Source organism: Euprymna scolopes, chromosome 45 (assembly GCF_053919585.1).
Source record: "Euprymna scolopes isolate OS-2025 chromosome 45, ASM5391958v1, whole genome shotgun sequence".
In the NCBI taxonomy this organism is placed as follows: Eukaryota; Metazoa; Mollusca; class Cephalopoda; order Sepiida; family Sepiolidae; genus Euprymna; species Euprymna scolopes.
Genome location: NC_136526.1, coordinates 38,265,249 through 38,283,970, shown reverse-complemented (window position 1 = coordinate 38,283,970; position 18,722 = coordinate 38,265,249). Strand labels below are relative to the sequence as shown.

The window sequence follows — 18,722 nt, the reverse complement described above, 5'->3', positions numbered from 1 at the left end:
TAATTCAAACGGCAAAAATGAGTCGCAATTGATTTCAATATGTATAATGGAATAAAAATTAAATTGTTAAATGGTAGAAATAATGTAATTAATAGTTATGAATAATAATAATAATAATAATAATAATAATAATAATAATAATAATAATAATAATAATAACTAGCAGGACCCGTGGAAATTCCACGGTAGTTAAAATCTTTTGAAACACATCGGTAAGAAATTCTTTATAAAAATGAACGTATGGAAGCAAGTAGAACAAACAAAGAACTTTAGTTTAAACTTTTATTGAAGGTCAATGCGATCGTAACTGATGCTGTTGATATTGTCAGAAAGTGCTGGTGATGATTGAGGCGGTGACAGGGACGTCGATCAGCTGCTTGGAGTGAGAATAGTGGTCAGTCAGCAGGTTCTTGGGAGTCAGATTGTGAATTTAAAAAAAACTGTGACATTGCTGACATCGATTTTGTGCAAGTTCTGATGACCCCCAAGTTATTTCATATTTCAGGACATTTTGGATTACATGTGTAAGTAATGAATAGGTCACAGAAAACTGCCATTGCATCTTGATAAAGCTGTTGAAGATTCCTAGGACTTCCTGTAAATGTAGATGGTAGAATAACTGGTACACCAGAATTACCATCTTCATTCTTTGCTAAATGATCCATTAAGCCAGAATATTGAGCACCTCTTGTTTGACTTTGATGGGTTTTAATGAAGTTAAATAAGCAACCGTCAACTTTTACATATGCGATAGACTTTTCTATTCATTTTGAATTTTATTCAATGAAGATTTGGAAATTCACAAATATGTTTTAAGTCGAATTATTGATATAGATTTCAATTAATGCATCACAACTTCCTGATAATATAAATAGAACACTTTGAATTTTCTGTACAAAAGTTTTTTTTTCCATAAAAACATTGTAATCTATTATAATATTCAGATTCTTGTGTATTACATGCATAGAAAATGAAGTGTTTCTGTAAATCTTACGAAGTACAGTAAAATTTTGATTTTTCGATAATCAAAATGATGTGAAGTAGGTTATACCTATCAAATTTATGTCAATGTTATATAGTTAAGTAATTTGGCTAATTGGCTATAAAGTAAGTTATTCAGAACTTTGATCTAACATTTTAATTAAAAAAAAGGAAAAAAGCTTAACATTTTCTTGTATCTTTTTTTTTTATATTAACAAAAATGTAAGCATCATGCTGAAATAATAAAATGCCATTCTTAATAAGGGGGAGAGGGTTTGACTATTCTAAACCTTCACCTAAATAACGATTTAACGAAAAAAATGTTTAAAATGTTCTTGTATCTTTTTTATAATTTTTGTTAAATCAAAAAAATCAATAAACTTTGATAGCACTATTATAAGAATCATGCTGAAAGCCATTCTTAATATGGGGAGGGGTTTAACTATTCTGAAACTTCACCTAACAATGTAAAAAAAAAAATAAGGGAAAAATATATCTATGAACAATAAATATTTCTTCAGTTAAATAAAATATACTGTAAATCTTTAAATAAGGAATAAATATTTATTTAAACCATAATTATTGAAACAAAGTATTTTACTACAGGTTATCCTGACGCTCCGCACTTCTTTATTTACCTTGGAAGTGACGTAACACAAATCTTATAATACAGATGGCTACAATTGTAAAAATAATTTGTTTTATTTTTCTTTCATTTTGAGCTCCTTTCTTCTCCCGTTTAACTTTCCCCCCCCCCCCCCCCGCTGAGAATTTATTTTATTTTCATTTTGAGCTCTTTTTCCGATCCGGCGTTACCTTTTATAGGTACTCCTGCAGTCTTGCACTTTACGACCCGAGCTATTTTTTAACGCTTTTATTTAGAAACCTATTATTAAACACGGGGAAGCGAGGGTGTATTGTAACTATTCTGTACTTTCACCTAACAATTCAATTAAAAAAAAAGGTAAATATGAAGAATTACTCCACCCTCGAAAATTCCTTTAAAATTACCACTCTTAAAGGTTTTCGGGGTCGTTGAAAACGAAAATAACGTTTAAAATTACGGCAAACGAGTAGTTTCCAAGATATGAAGAAATGTTAGTTTTAAAAAAGTGGGGGATCACTTTTCTATAATAATTTAACGTAAAATGAACGTAAAAAGAGCTCAAAATAAGAAATGCATACATATAGAACATACAAATACACATACACATAAATACACATATATACATACATATACAAATATATAAACATAAAACAAAATACAAAAGAATGTAAGGCAGCACAAAGATGTGTACACCAACATGATTATGCATTACATGGACAGAAATGTACATACATATATACATACACACACACACACACACACACACACACACACACACACACACACACACACACATATATATATATATATAAACAATATATAAACATATGTATACAGATATCTGTATACACATCCTCATATAAGCACATACATACATAGGCGCATTTGCACATACTTATATAATCAAACAAAATATCATTTACTATTTAAAGACATGTATAAAATAAAGTGAGTCAATGAGTAGGGATATGACGTAAACGATGTAAACATAGATGTAAACATATATATATATATATATATATATATATATATATATATATATATATATATATATATATATATGGCTCATTCCATGTCAAATCGACAAATTTTTTTTTTGGGGGGGGGGCAGAAACCATGTCCGACACGGATTTTTTTCAAATTCGCTACACTTATAGATCTCCATAATAGGAATTGAATGGCACCTGTTACACATCTCAAGGTCAAGGCATTCCTGAGATATGACCTTGACCTTTTTAAAAAATGTGAATTTTTATGGAAAAGTGACCAACTTTAAAAGACGATATCTCTGTTATTTATGGGCCTACAAAGTTCATTTATATATCATTCTAAAGTACTTGGATAGATCTACCATTTTATTTGCGGATATTTTTTTCAAGGTCAAATTTTTTAAAGTTGACCTTGACCTTGACCTTTAACCTTGATTATCTCAAAAAACGGTATTTGAATTTTTTTCAAATTTTGACAAAAGATTTGTCTATCTTATGACGGTATATATTTCAAATTTCATGATGGGTTTTGAACTGGAACCATTCCTACAGGCGTTTTAAAGAAGTGGGCTAAATTCAAAATGGCGGAATGTAGTACCTGCTACTTCATATAAAAACATTTTGGTATTTCACAATATGGTCATGTTTGATATCTTTGTAAAGCTAATTTAACGCTGATTAATATATACATAAAACCATGGTCACAAAATACATATAAAAACATTTATGTTGATGAAACTGAATTTTCTTCAATTTTTTTATTGCAACACATATTTTGTTATGAAAAAAAAAAGTGATATAATTTGTGTTGGTACAGTTAATCGAAATTTCGAAATCAGAACTTTTTGGGGTATCAGAATCAGAAAACTAATATGCCATTCCCCCAAAAATGTTGCTCTGTTATATTGCTGATACTAAAAGATTAAATGAACAATATTTATTTTTAAGCTATCAGTAAAAGTAAAACCTAATAACATAAACCTGTGATGTGGATTTATTTTAGCTGTGTGAAAAAAAACATAAAACATGACCTTTCCGTTTGTCCAGTCCTTCAGCATTGACAAATCTGACAAGAAAGTGCTAACAGCTATTAAATTTCAATAAGTTAGTGGACTGAGTGAAATTTTTATCACCTCTATGCCAGACAAGCTTTGGTGACAACGTTCCTTTGATTTTGAAGTCTCTGTTTGTTTACTGGGCGAGGCTGCTGCCTGCTTACTGGCTAGGGGGATGGGTAAAGATAAAAAGCAATAAGATTAGAAAAAAACAATATTATTGAAACCACTTTCCCAGTTGTCTTGTGTAGAATCAAGAATGCGCTTACCTCCCCTCTCCACCATTATGGACCAACCTACAATTAGTCAGGCATGGTGGGTTATTCCATTTAGAGACGCCTGATTGGCTAAACATGCCTGGAGAGGCAGGTGCCTCTCTACAAATGCCAGCTGTTCTGGCATTCATGGTTTTTTGTTCCAGACTTCTGCCAGAGATCTCCACTTCCCCATTGGATCAGCTAGTTCACCCTAGCAATATTCTACATCTTGGAACAGATAAGACGCATAAATTCAAGATTTAAATTTTGCTAGGCACCATATACATGTAAGTTATATTTTCATGTAAATGTAGAATTGAAGTAGATGTTTTACTATATAAAACTACTACTACTACTACTACTACTACTACTACTACTACTAATTATTATTATTATTATTATTATTATTATCTTTTTTTAAATAAGTCTTCAGCAATATTCTCCTAAACAAAAGTGTTATTCTACATTTTTGGTACTCCTTGAGCATTGAGTTCAACGGCGACCCGGCTTATTTGTTTATTTGTCACTCCTTTATAAAGGCTAAAACATGCTCTGATAACATTCTTTCTATTTATTTACTTATATTGGCTTGACATTTTGAATGAATATTAAAAAGAAAATTAACCATTTATTGATAATTTCATAATTTTACATACAAACAGAATTTGGCACTACAATGTACATGGCGTGACAAGCAAAAAAAAAAAAACTTGTGAATGGGGAAGGAATTTTAGCGTTGCCAAATACACGAAAAACTAGATTCCCACAAGAGATAAGTAATAAGGTAAAGCAGTTTTATAAAAGTGAAAAGGTCAGTAGAGTAATGCCTGGGAAAAATGATTACAAGACTGTTTTAAAAGATGGGAAACGGGTTCAGGAACAAAAATATCTCGTTCTCTGTAATTTGAAAGAGGCATTTGAATTATTCAAATTAAAGAACCAAGAGAAAATAAGCTTCTCTAAATTCGATGAGCTTAGACCGAAAGAATGTGTGCTTGCAGGTGGTGCTGGGACCCATACTGTCTGCATTTTCACAGTTCATCAGAATATGAAGTTGATGATTGCAGGATCTCATCTTGCGAAACTGACTGAAGGAGAAAGTTATCATTTGACAGATTACCACCAATGCATACTTGCTGTTACATGCAATGAAGCATCGACAAATTATTACTTGGGTGACTGCTCAACTTGCAACAAACTGATGGATGATTTTGTTTTATATATTGAAATTTTTCACAAAAAGTCAGTTGATGATTTTGTATATAAACAGTGGTTATCAACTGATAGAACCATTCTACAAACTCTATCACAATCCACAGACGAATTCATTGAAACTTTCCATGCGGGCCTTCAAACATTAAAGAAGCATAATTTCATTGCCAAAGCACAATCAAAATTTTTTTCTGATAGTAAAGGTTCTTTGAGGGTTGGCGAAGTCTTAGCAATAGCAGATTTTTCAGAGAATTATTCATTTGTTTTGCAAGATGTGGCTCAAGGATTCCATTGGAATAATGATCAAGCTACATTGCATCCATTCATCTGCTACTATCGAAATGGAATTGACCTTGAGCATATTAATTTTGTAATAATATCTGATTGTCTCAAGCATGATACAGTAGCTGTCCATTTGTTTCAAAGAAAGTGTATAGAACAATTAAAAGAAATTCTTGATTTTGATCTCCATAAAATGATATATTTCTCTGATGGGGCTGTTACACACTACAAAAATTTTAAAAACTTTATAAATCTGTGTCATCATAAATCTGATTTTGGTATTGATGCAGAGTGGCACTTTTTTGCTACTTCTCATGGGAAAGGACCATGTGATGGGTTAGGTGGCACTGTTAAAAGGTTAGCAGCAAAAGCTAGCCTGCAGCGACCCTATAAGGAATAAATAATGACGCCAAGACAACTGTATTTTTATGCAATAAAAAATATATCTGGAATACATTTCTTATATTCCTCAACTGCAGAATGGAGAGAGGAAGCAAACATCTTAGAAGATAGATTCAACAATTCCTCTTTGATTATAGGAACACGAAAATTACATACTTTCATTCCTGTCTCTCAAAGAGAAGTGAAAGTAAAAACAGTTTCAAGTTTACAAAATAAAGGAAGAATAGTTCGAATCACAAAAATAAACATATGGAGTCCGAAGACATTAACAGATTTGTGACAGCACTTCATGGGAGGAATTGGTGGTTAGGATGTGTACTTGAAAAATATCCAGATAATGGAACGGTGAAATTAACATTTTTACAACCAAATGGACCCTCTCCATCTTTCTATTATCCATCACATCCAAATATATAAATTTTGAAATATTCTGATATTCTTAGCTCAGTTGATCCAATAACTGAAACAGGGATATCTTATAAACTTTCAAAAAATAAAATGAAAAAGGCATCAAATATTTTAGAAAGAAGGATTTTGAAAGAACGTTCATTATTATAAAAAATGTTTCAGTAAGACAGATTTTTCATTCTGTAATATATTGCAATGTACACAAATTGATTTCTTGTGGATGTCAAATGTCAAATAAACTGTTTACCATCGACATCAAATGTTGATTATACTATAAACAAATTAGATCTCAACACACTTTTAGAATTCTCTATAACATCATTTTCTGTATCAAAATCCGTGTTGTACAAGAAAAGTATGAAAATCATTATAAAACAGTTTGACTTGACAACCAGAATTTGCATAAAATTCAACATGTCAAGAATTTTTTTAGAACATTCATTTTTAAAGTTTTTCATTGAAAAGTACCCATAAATAACATACATTGCCTTTTTGTGGATTTAGAATATAAATCATCGAAAAAAAAAATGGTTCACCATTGAGATCACATATGTTTTATGTTATAATTTAATAAATCCTTAACGCCTTTCAAAATTATTTTTTATTATATGATTTTTTCCATAAAAATCTGTGTTGCTTAAAAAAAAATTGAAGAAAAATTCAGTTTCATCAACATAAATGTTTTTATATGGATTTTGTGACCATGGTTTTATGTATATATTAATCAGCGTTAAATTAGCTTTACAAAGATATCAAACATGACCATATTGTGAAATACCAAAATGTTTTTATATGAAGTAGCAGGTACTACATTCCGCCATTTTGAATTTAGCCCACTTCTTTAAAACGCTTGTAGGAATGGTTCCAGTTCAAAACCCATCATGAAATTTGAAATATATACTGTCATAAGATAGACAAATTTTTTGTCAAAATTTGAAAAAAATTCAAATACCGTTTTTTGAGATAATTAAGGTTAAAGGTCAAGGTCAAGGTCAACTTTTAAAAATTTGGCCTTGAAAAAAATATCCGAAAATAAAATGGTAGATCTATCCAAGTACTTTAGAATGATATATAAATGAACTTTGTAGGCCCATAAATAACAGAGATATCGTCTTTTAAAGTTGGTCACTTTTCCATAAAAATTCACATTTTTTAAAAAGGTCAAGGTCATATCTCAGAAATCCCTTGACCTTGAGATGTGTAACAGGTGCCATTCAATTCCTATTATGGAGATCTATAAGTGTAGCAAATTTGAAAAAAATCCGTGTCAGACATGGTTTTACCCCTGTCGATTTGACATGGAATGAGCCATATATATAGTGGAAATGGTAATTGATAAAAACTGAAGAAAGTTCTCAATACCGTTGTAGAGCAAATATGCGTTTTATTTTTTATTACCGTATCTTTCTGTTAAGTTACATTATTGTTTCAGCTACTTGGCCGTTTTTTCTGTAAAAGTCTGAGGATGCTACAGACGGCCAAAAAAACGGCCAAGTAGCTGAAACAATAATGTAACTTAACAGAAAGATACGGTAATAAAAAATAAACCGTATATATATATATATATATATATATATATATATATATATATATATATATATATATATATATATATAGGAAAATGTGGTGTATATATAGGAAAATTGTGCAGATAGAAGGTTAGGTATAACGAAAATAATAGTAGTCATAATAATAATAATAATAATAATAATGAAGATAAATAAAGTAATAATAAGAATAACAAGAGAATAATGTTGGCATAGCTAGGGACCATTTTAGTGCCCATCGCGATTCCTTTTATTTGAAGACTAGCGAAGGGTACCCGGCGTTGCCCGGGTGTTTTTCGGGATATGTGAAAAAACCCCGAAAATGTGAAAAAAACAGGTGCCCGTGAAAAAAAAACGAAGCCTTCACGACGCGCAGTTGGAAAATAGTAAAGTGTTAAAAAAACAGGTGCGCGTTTTTTGATTGACATGACGGCGATAGGTATTCAGCAGTAAGCATTTTGTGCAGGACAGTTTTGAATGAGGTGAATAAATCGGTTTGTTTGTTTTTAAAAACCCGCTCCCTGTTTATTAGGGGGAGCGAAATGAAAGCTACAGTCTGATATGACGAAATCGACATTGAACAAACGTTACTTAGCTCTCTTGAGAACGAAGCCTTTTGTGGACATCGAGGAAAAGCGTATATACATACATACATACATACATACATACATACATTTTCGCTTTTATATATATAGATAATTTTGATTGTTAAATTTAAAATGAGGATGAAGTTTATAAGCTTACAAATGTCTTCTATTTTGCCGTTGGGGAAATTATTGTGAAAGAGGAATTCTACTCCCTCGTCATGAGGGATGTTAGTTAATAGAGCTGATACATCTAACGTGATAAAAATAATTTCTTTGTGAAAGATTGTCGATTTGTCCAATAGTGTTGAGAAAACAAGTTCTTAATATAGCTAGGGATGTTAGATAACAAAGGGGTTAGAATGTTATCTATATATCCAGAGATCTATTCTGTTAGGGTGCCAACACCTGATATTATGGGTCTACCAGGGGATGAGATGTTCAGGAATTTCACTGGTTCATAAATACTGTCAGGGTTGAGGGCCCCAAAGTTTGAGGTGTAGCGGTGGTAGTGTCTGTGTTTGTTATGAGTTTGTGAAGTTTGTGTAGTTTAGGAGTAGTGTAAAAGCTAGCTGCATTAGGATTTGTGGGAATGAGGGAAGTAATTATCTTGAAGATACAAGGAGTAAGATTTTTGATAAGATTCGTGAGTTTTTTTTTGTTTTTTTTTACACAGTGATCACCACTTATCAAGGCCCGGAAGCCACTCAGGGATAAGGGTTATTGCAAGTACATCACGTTAGTGAGGAGATTTTATGAAGTGTTTAATTAGGGGGGCGGTTCATTAGGAATTTGTTAACATTAGACTTGAAGACATCCAAGTTGTAGTCCGGAGGGAAGCAGGCAGACGGAACAGAGTTCCACAGGCGTGCAGTTCTAAGAAAGAAGCTTTGCTCATGAAATCCGCGTTTTGATTTAGGCACATATATAGAGTGGGGGAAATTTTTTACAGTGGATTCAGCTAGACGGGTGATTTTCGTGAAAGTTTGGCGAGGGGGGACCAGGGATTGAAGTTCAGACGAGCACCTGCCATGAAAATAACGATAAAACAAGGATAGGCTCGCAACGTCTCTTCTGTGGGAGAGGGGTTGCAGGGTAGAGAAAAGGGCATCCCCCACTAAACCACGAAGTCTATTTTGTACTCTGTCAAGGCATGATAGGCTGTTTTTGGCAGCTCCTGCCCAGATATGGCAACAGTACTCCATCCTTGGCCGTACTTAGCTTTTATATAGATAGAGAATTGCATCAGTAGTGAGATATCTTCTGGAGCGGTAGAAGGATCCCACCATCTTTCCTGCGACCTTGGCAACAGACTTGATGTACGTGTTCCATTTCAGATCAGGAGTAAAGGTCAAACCCAGAAGCTTGTCAAAACACGGGGCCTCACCCAGACGACGAGTTCTATTTTATAGATGAATGTTGGGTTTTTCGGGAGTGTTTTGTAGAAAGTTGTGTCTTTGATTGGCTAAAAACATTAATTTCTTCACCCTCAACTGGGAACTTTTCTACAGGGAGGTGTCGCTTTTTTCGCCGATATAAAAGTGAAAGTATCTCTGTGTGTGTGTGTGTCTGTCTGTCTGTGTACATTTCCCTACAAAATAACTCTGTCAATTTTTAGCCTACACACTCGAAATTTTATATACAGGTAGTAAGATTTGGTTGTTAAGGGGTCAAAGTTCAACGATTTGACCTTTGAGAACTATACCAAACCCCTCCGCCAATTTTGGGTATAAACACTTGAAATTTTAGATTTAGGTTCCTTGGAAATGAGTCTAACTTAATAACTTGATTTGAGCCCAAAAGAATAAATGTTAAGGAGTCATAATAGGGGACAGGTTAAAAAAAATTAACCTCTGCGGTCTCTACCAAATTACTCAGACAATGTCTAGCCTAAACATATGAAATTTTACATAAAGCGTATTCAGAGATAAGGCAAGTTTTTTAATCGGTTTGGCTCGAAAATTTGAGCTACCAATATATAAATGTATGTATGTTTGCATGTCTGCCTAAAACTTTCGACAGGGGCGATGGATTTTCACAAGATCAGTGCCGTTTTGAAGCTCGACCCTTCAAACGACAAATACCGAAAAATTTGCTAAAAACATTTATTTCTTAACCCTTAACGTAGAACTTTTCAACAGGAGGGGTCGCTTTTTTCGCCGATATTTTCGAAAGTCATCCCCTCTTTCGATTGTTTAGCGTTGTTTCATTTTTGACGGTGGTCGTAACAGCAAAGACGTTCTTTTCCTCCTATGCAGTACGGGTTCGAGCCTGCCTTCTAACACCTTCTTTTTTTGCTCAACATACACCTCCAAGCACCCAGGCAACGCCGGGCACCCCTGCTAGTATATCTATAAAAGTGAAAGCGTCTGTCTGTGTCTGTCTGTCTGTCTGTGTGTGTGTACATTTCCCTGCCAAACTACTCTGTACATTTTTAGTGTACTGACTCGAGATTTTACATAAGGGGTATTGAAATTTGGGAAAATCTTTTTAATCGGGTTTTCGGCCAGAAATTTTGCTGTAAACAGTTCAATGATTTAGCCGTCGAAAACTCTACTAAACTCCTCCGCCAATTTTGGGTTAAAACATTTGAGATTTTAGCTGTAGATTACTTAGACATGGATCAAACTTTTTATGATGATTTTAGCCCAAAACAATAGATGTTAAGGGGCCAGAATTGGGGTCAAACTCTACAGTCTCTACCAAATTACTCAGCCAATTGTTGGTCTAAATATTTTAAATTTTATATAAAGTGTATTCAGACATAGGAGAAGCTTTTTAATCGTTTTTTAGCCGAAAATTGTACTGCCAAGGGGTCAAAACTTCGGGGTCTCTAGCTAAACTATTCGGCCAATTTTGGGTGTAAACATTTGAAATTTTACATAAATGATATTCAGACATGCAGCAAGGGTTTTAATCAGTTTTTTGGCGAAACCCGGCTACCAAGAGGTCAAAGTTGAAAGAGTTGATCTTTGCAGACTCTATCAAACTCCTCCGCGCATATTTTTGGGTTTAAACCATTGAAATTTTAGATGTAGGTTTCCTGGACATGAATCAAACATTTAAATATATACATATTCACATAAAGTTATGAAAACTATATATATATATATATATATATATATATATATATATATATATATATATATATATATATATATTAATAAAATGGGTTAAGAAATTCCAACGAAAGAAAGATGTATATTTAAATAAGGGAGTAGTCACCAACAATGTGTATTTTTTAACACTATTTTATTATTCCGTGTCTTGGTTTTTCATTGGGAATTATGTTTGGATCATTGTAATAATGTTTTTAAGTCACTGAAATCGTTTTTACGCGCGTTTCAGACGTTCTGTAATGCGTCCTCGTCAGAAATTATTTCCAAATGTGTTGGAGATGTAAAAATGGCGATTTTCGTAGTTAATTTGAAGTTTTTCCAAGGGGTGGAGGCTTGTAAGTGTTTATTATTCATTGGCATGCTCAATTTTTATTACTCTTTTATTGGGCTTGTCGAGGGAGACCACTGACCTGGCTATCTCTTTCTGCTTAAGGTTTTTTTCTTTTCCTTTAGGGTGGGGTAGGGTGTATGTGTGTGTTTGTGTGTGTGTATGTGTGTGTGTGTGTTTGTGCGTGTGTGCGCGTGTGTGTGCGTGTGTGTGTTTGCTTTTGTTGGTTTGGGAATGTGTATAAAATAATGTTAAAAAATACACATTGTTGGTGACTACTCCCTTATTTAAATATATATATATATATATATATATATATATATATAGTTGCTTCCTCCAGTCTTGAGAAACTATAGATACTCACTGTAATGATGCCTGCGCGTGGAATTTAAGTGGCAAGAGTTGCGTAGTCACCAACCTTGCCTCTTCTGAGTCAACATTCATTGTTGAATACCAGTGGGAAGTTGAGGTACAGGTCGATTGGAAACAAATGCCGAGATGAGAGGAGAGCACATATAGCGCCTAGACTTTCCAAATGGTCACCCATCTGGTATTAGCCAAGCTTAAAGTTGCTTAACTTCGGTGATATGGCGAGAACCTGTGTGTCAACGTGATTATGCCGTATATATATATATATATATATATATATATATATATATATATATATATATATATATATATATATATATATATATATATATATATATATATATATATATATATATATATATATATATATATATATATATATATATATATATATATATATATATATATATATATATATATATATATATATATATATATATATATATATATATATATATATATATATATATATATATATATATTTGTGTGTGGAGGGGGGGGTCATAAACTAATAATAATTTAAAAAAAAAAACACTATAGCATTCAGCTCCAGACTAAATAATAATTCATATGAACGTATTAGCAATATATGTAATAAAATTATAAATAATAAACGAAATAATACCACCTTTACTCACCTCTGTGTTCAATATAACGGAAACTAAAACAATATTGACAGCGAACCTTAAAACATAAAATGATCCGTTTTTCTTCATTTTGTAAACAACTTAAAAGTTAATTCAATAGATAAGCACTGACTGTCTTTTCCGCTTTGACGCCAAAGTTTGTCTCGCTTTTCTCCGGTCAGTCGGCCTGTTTTGATACAAACACAAAAAGCAGCGAACGAAAGAGGCGTAGCGTTTTTTTTTTTTTCTTATTTGTTTTTTTTTTTTATCGTGATGAAATGATCCAATAAAAAAACGAAGACACGCAATCCAGAGGCGTGGCTTTAAAAACTTCACCGTTATTATCCAATAAAAATGCGCCACGGTACACGAGGGCCTCTTTTGTTTAAGTACTATATGTTCGGCTGAAGTTTGTTCAACCTTGTTTTCAGAACTGCGATCTACCAGGCATTATGTCCTCCTTTTGAGAAACTTGCTGATTTTATTAACGAAGGCATTAGCTACTCTTTTCGGGAAAGGCCTTCGAGTTCTTTAACAGCTATTTTTGCATCAGCCTGAAATCTCTCCCTTTCATTCGCTAGTTACCTTATCTGCTTATATATTGTATCAAAGATTTTGCAGTGGGGGACGAATAAATATCAAATTTTGTTACAGCGGGGGACGTATAAATACTAAATCTTACTGCAGTGGGTGAGGAAAAAATATCAAATTTTGTGAAGTGGGGGGGGCGAATAAATATAAAATTTTGTTGCGGTGGGGGACGAATGAATACCAAATTTTGTTGCAATACCCTAGTATGACTAAATACCCAATTTTATTGCAGTAGGGTACGAATAAATATCAAATTTTGTTGCAGTCGGGGGGGGGGTGAATTAATACCAAGTTGCCAATTTTAATCTGATTGAAGTTTTTCTATTATGTTGTTTGTGATTCTTCTAATTACAATAGAAAAAAATCATTTTTTTTTACATGGAAGTCACCACTCATCAAGGCCCGGAAGCTACTCGGGGATAAGGGTTATTGCGTGTACAGTAATCAATTGGAGAGTATCGTAGTAATCGTTAGTATTGGAGATTTGATGAAGTGTCTTACTTAAGGGGGCTGTTTGTCAGGAATTTGTTTATGTTGGACTTGAAGACATTCAAGTTGTAGTCAGGTGGGAAACAAACAAACGGAAGAGAGTTCCACAGACGTGCAGTTCTAAGAAAGAAGCTTTGTTCATGGAATCTACGTTTTGATTTAGGCACAAATAAAGAGTGGAGAAAATAATTGACACTAGTTTCAGCTAGACGGGTGTTTTTCGTGAAAGATTGGTGGGGGAACCAGAGATTGGAGCTCAGCCGAGCACTTGCCATGGAAATAACGATAAAACAAAGACAGGCTCGCAACGTCTCTTCTGTGGAGAGAGGCTGCAGGAAAGGGAAAAGGGTATCCCCCACTAAACCACGAAGTCTATTTTGTACTCTGTCAAGGCAGGATAGGCTGTTTTTAGCAGCTCCTGCCCAGATGTGGCAGCAGTACTCCATCCTTGGACGTACTTGGCTTTTATACAGATAGAGAATTGCATCAGTAGTGAGATATCTTCTGGAGCGGTAGAAGGATCCCACCATCCTCCCAGCGACCTTGGGAACAGACCTGATGTACGTGTTCCATTTTAGAGTAAAGGTCAAATCCAGAAGCTTGTCAAAACATGGAGCCTCCCCTTGACGAGAGTCATCCATTTCAATTGATGCCAGATAGGGATCAAAGCGTTGATGATGCAAAGATAGAAGCTTTGTTTGGATGCATTAAAACTAAGCAGCCACCTCTTCCCCCTCTGTACCACGCGCCCAAGATCAGAGGAGAGAGAATCAGAGAGAACTTTGTCATTTAGAGACTTTGATGTGTTGCCATAGATGGTTGTGTCATCAGCATAGATGTCAATGACGATTTTAGTATGTGTTTTGGGAGATCATTGATGTAGATCAAGAAGAGGGTTGGGCCCAGGATGGACCCCTGAGGGTCTCCAGCATTAATACTGTGGGCCTCTGATTTCTGCCCATCAGCCACTACTCTTATGAGCCTATCGGAGAGAAATGATTTAATAATTGAGAAAATATTTCTAGTTATACCGTAGCTGGAAATCTTGTGACGTAGGCCCTTATGCCATATCTTATCGAAGGCCTTTGATATGTCAAGAGCAATTGCCCTAGAAAGGAAGCCTTTGTCGAGAGATTCGCTATTCCTATGAGATATAAACGTTAGCACATCTGCTATAGATCTTGCAGAACGGAAACCATATTGTGTGTCACTAAGAAGGTTATTTCTGCTGAGGTGGTTGACTACTTCTTTATTTAATATGGATTCCAACAACTTACTCAAAACACACAGGAGACTTATTGGTCTCTACTGAGAGGGAGATAACTTTTCACCTGAGTTCTTAAATATAGGGCATACTGATGAAGTTTTCCAGGGTGTTGGAAAGCACTTCTCCTTAAGGCAATGCTTAAACAGTTTTGTAAGTATAGGGGCAATTTCTGGTTTAAGCTTTTTCAGCACTATAATTGAAATGCCCTCAGAGCCAGTTGCTTTACTGGAATCAAGGTTCTTGATTAGTTTGGCGACATCACGCACAGATATGTGTATGTTGCATAGCGTGTTGTCTTTTATAGGAGGAAATACTGGGAGTTGATGGCCTTCGTCGCATAGGGTAGAATAAGCTTCAAAATTCTTGGCAAATAGTTTGTCTGATTCTGACAAGATGACCTCAGGTCCATTGATGATGGTTGGGATAGAACGCACGCTTCTTTTCAGGATCCTGTTTGCTATTTGCCCAAAATCGTAGGAACCAAGCCGCTGCTCAGCTACTTTGGATTTGACGGACTGAGCATAAAGCTCTCTTGCATTTTTTATTACTCTTTTACAGTGGTTGCTGGCCTTCCTGAAAGCAGCTTTAGTCTCAGTACATCTATTACGTTGGTAGCTATGGAAAAAGTGATTTCTGTGCGCGATGGCAGCAGCACATTCTGGGGAGAACTATGGCTGGCTGTTAGGTTTTGTTGAACTTTTTTGATCAGTCCATACCTACAATTAATTGGTCAGGTCTGATACTATAGAGGACACATCCTTTTTAAACATGGAATGCAGAGGTAGATCAGATATGAATGTACAGAAGCTATCCCAGTCAGCCATGGAGTATCGGTATACAGTATAGTGGAGAGGTACGTCTGAAGACGTATTACATTTCATTTTTATCTTAACTGATACAACGGAGTGGTCGGAGAATCCCAGAGCAGATAGAACGGAACATGAACATAGCCCAGGAGAAGTTGTGAGAAAAAGGTCTAGAGAGCTTGCATACTGACCGGTAGTATCGGACACACGGTTGGGTTCGTGAAATATCTGAGTGAGGTCATAGGCAATGGCAAAATCATGACAGAACCTCCCCTCATCATCTGTCTTATTTGAGTGGGTCAGCCATTCCACATTATGGTCATTGAAGTCACCGCAAATGTGAATGTTAGCCGAACGATTAGAAGACAGGATGTGGTCAATTTTCTCAGATATACTCTTATATTTTCTCAGATATACTCTTATATTTTCTCAGATATACTCTTATATTTTCTCAGATATACTCTTATATGTTCTCAGATATACTCTTATATTTTCTCAGATATACTCTTATATGTTCTCAGATATACTCTTATATTTTCTCAGATATACTCTTATATGTTCTCAGATATACTCTTATATTTTCTCAGATATACTCTTATATTTTCTCAGATATACTCTTATATTTTCTCAGATATACTCTTATACGTTCTCAGATATACTCTTATATTTTCTCAGATATACTCTTATATGTTCTCAGATATACTCTTATATTTTCTCAGATATACTCTTATATGTTCTCAGATATACTCTTATATTTTCTCAGATATACTCTTATATTTTCTCAGATATACTCTTATATTTTCTCAGATATACTCTTATATTTTCTCAGATATACTCTTATATGTTCTCAGATATACTCTTATATGTTCTCAGATATACTCTTATATGTTCTCAGATATACTCTTATATTTTCTCAGATATACTCTTATATGTTCTCAGATATACTCTTATATTTTCTCAGATATACTCTTATATGTTCTCAGATATACTTTTATATTTTCTCAGATATACTCTTATATTTTCTCAGATATACTCTTATATGTTCTCAGATATACTCTTATATTTTCTCAGATATACTCTTATATTTTCTCAGATATACTCTTATATGTTCTCAGATATACTCTTATATTTTCTCAGATATACTCTTATATGTTCTCAGATATACTCTTATATTTTCTCAGATATACTCTTATATGTTCTCAGATATACTTTTATATTTTCTCAGATATACTCTTATATGTTCTCAGATATACTCTTATATTTTCTCAGATATACTCTTATATGTTCTCAGATATACTCTTATATTTTCTCAGATATACTCTTATATGTTCTCAGATATACTCTTATATTTTCTCAGATATACTCTTATATGTTCTCAGATATACTCTTATATTTTCTCAGATATACTCTTATATGTTCTCAGATATACTCTTATATTTTCTCAGATATACTCTTATATGTTCTCAGATATATTCTTATATTTTCTCAGATATACTCTTATATGTTCTCAGATATACTCTTATATTTTCTCAGATATACTAGTAACCCTACTGTTGCGGGGGAGATAGAGGGCAAATATAAATGCGGTGGTGTAAGCAAGTAAATCCGGAAGCACATATAAGATAAATTAGGGTCTTCTCTGGAGATATCCCTACCACATGGAAAGCAATCTGTAATGTAGGCACATATTCCCTGCCCATGGCGATCTTGGAGGTCAGATTTAGATTTTGTTCGAGTATCCTTTAATTATGAACTCATCTAAGGAAGTGGTCGGCCCTATGCTAGTTTCGCTGAGAAATAATGTGTCCGGTTTCGTCTCCTGTAATTGGGTTTCAACCTCTGATGTTGGAGAAGGGGACATGGTAGTAGGGGTCTACATTGGAGGATAGGGTTCTAGGTTTATTACTGTTTTTTTTTCTGGAGATTTGTCATGTTGGGGTTTTGGGATTTGTGGAACCGGATTTTTTTGTAGTACATGATAAGGTAAAGCCGTAACAATTACCTACTAGTATGGCATCGAGAGGTCTCACCAGAAACTACTGCATGATCCAGAATCCATTCACCAAATGGCAATACAACAGCCCCGGTAATTTGCACCTGCTGATAGAACAGCCTCCTTAGATGTTAATCCAAGGTTCAGGTCTCTGATCATCAGGCGGATAACGTACACCCAGATGAAACGTTTACCTCCAGCACCCTTACCAGCGACATGACCACAAGGACAGACATAGAAAGAAAATTTCCGACATCTCAAGCTACTGTTCACGAAGTATTACCGACGTGGAAAGCAGCTTTTTCTTCATCTTTTGTCAGAAAAATCACTCATTAGAAATGAGGCCTGAGGGACAAAAAAGGAGAAGCGAAAGTTACAGGAGCTGCCGATAAGACCTCCACAGTGCATTATCTACTCTCCATTTAAAAAAGAAAATGAAAAGAAACAGAGAAAAATTAGAGGGACTTATTAATATCTACTTAGTATAAGTCTGTTGCCCATTCCCAATTTAGGACAATACTTGAAGATAGTCTCCCCTCCCATATTAATGCGTGGATATATTTGGCTTTATCTACCTCGAGCTAGAATGTTCGAGCATTCCAACTCCACCCAATAATAAATATACTATGATGAAACTTTTATCAATTTGTGAAGTGTGGTTATTTTGTATTAATTTACATTTGAAGAAGTCGTTTAAAAATCTGGTTAAGAGTTATATCTTTTTGGTTCCGTATTAAGTTTAGACTAGTTAAAAGTAATGCATACTGCAAAGAAAAAAAGCCGCATTTTTCTGAGTTCAGATAATAGTAT

General features: G+C 34.1%; 1 protein-coding gene across 2 annotated transcripts in view; it reads right to left on the bottom strand.

Moving 5' to 3' along the window:
- The window catches only part of LOC145269460 (uncharacterized), a 67,776-nt gene extending 54,370 nt beyond the window's left edge, over positions 1-13,406 (bottom strand). The window contains exon 1 of one of the 2 annotated variants that reach the window (XM_080125136.1): positions 12,779-13,406. In XM_080125136.1, coding sequence (XP_079981262.1) covers positions 12,779-12,856 — 78 coding nt within the window. In that variant the 5' untranslated portion in view covers positions 12,857-13,406. The remainder of the gene's footprint in view (positions 1-12,778) is intronic. The other variant, XM_080125137.1, reaches the window with a different exon arrangement.
- Between the last annotated feature and the right edge of the window lie 5,316 nt (positions 13,407-18,722).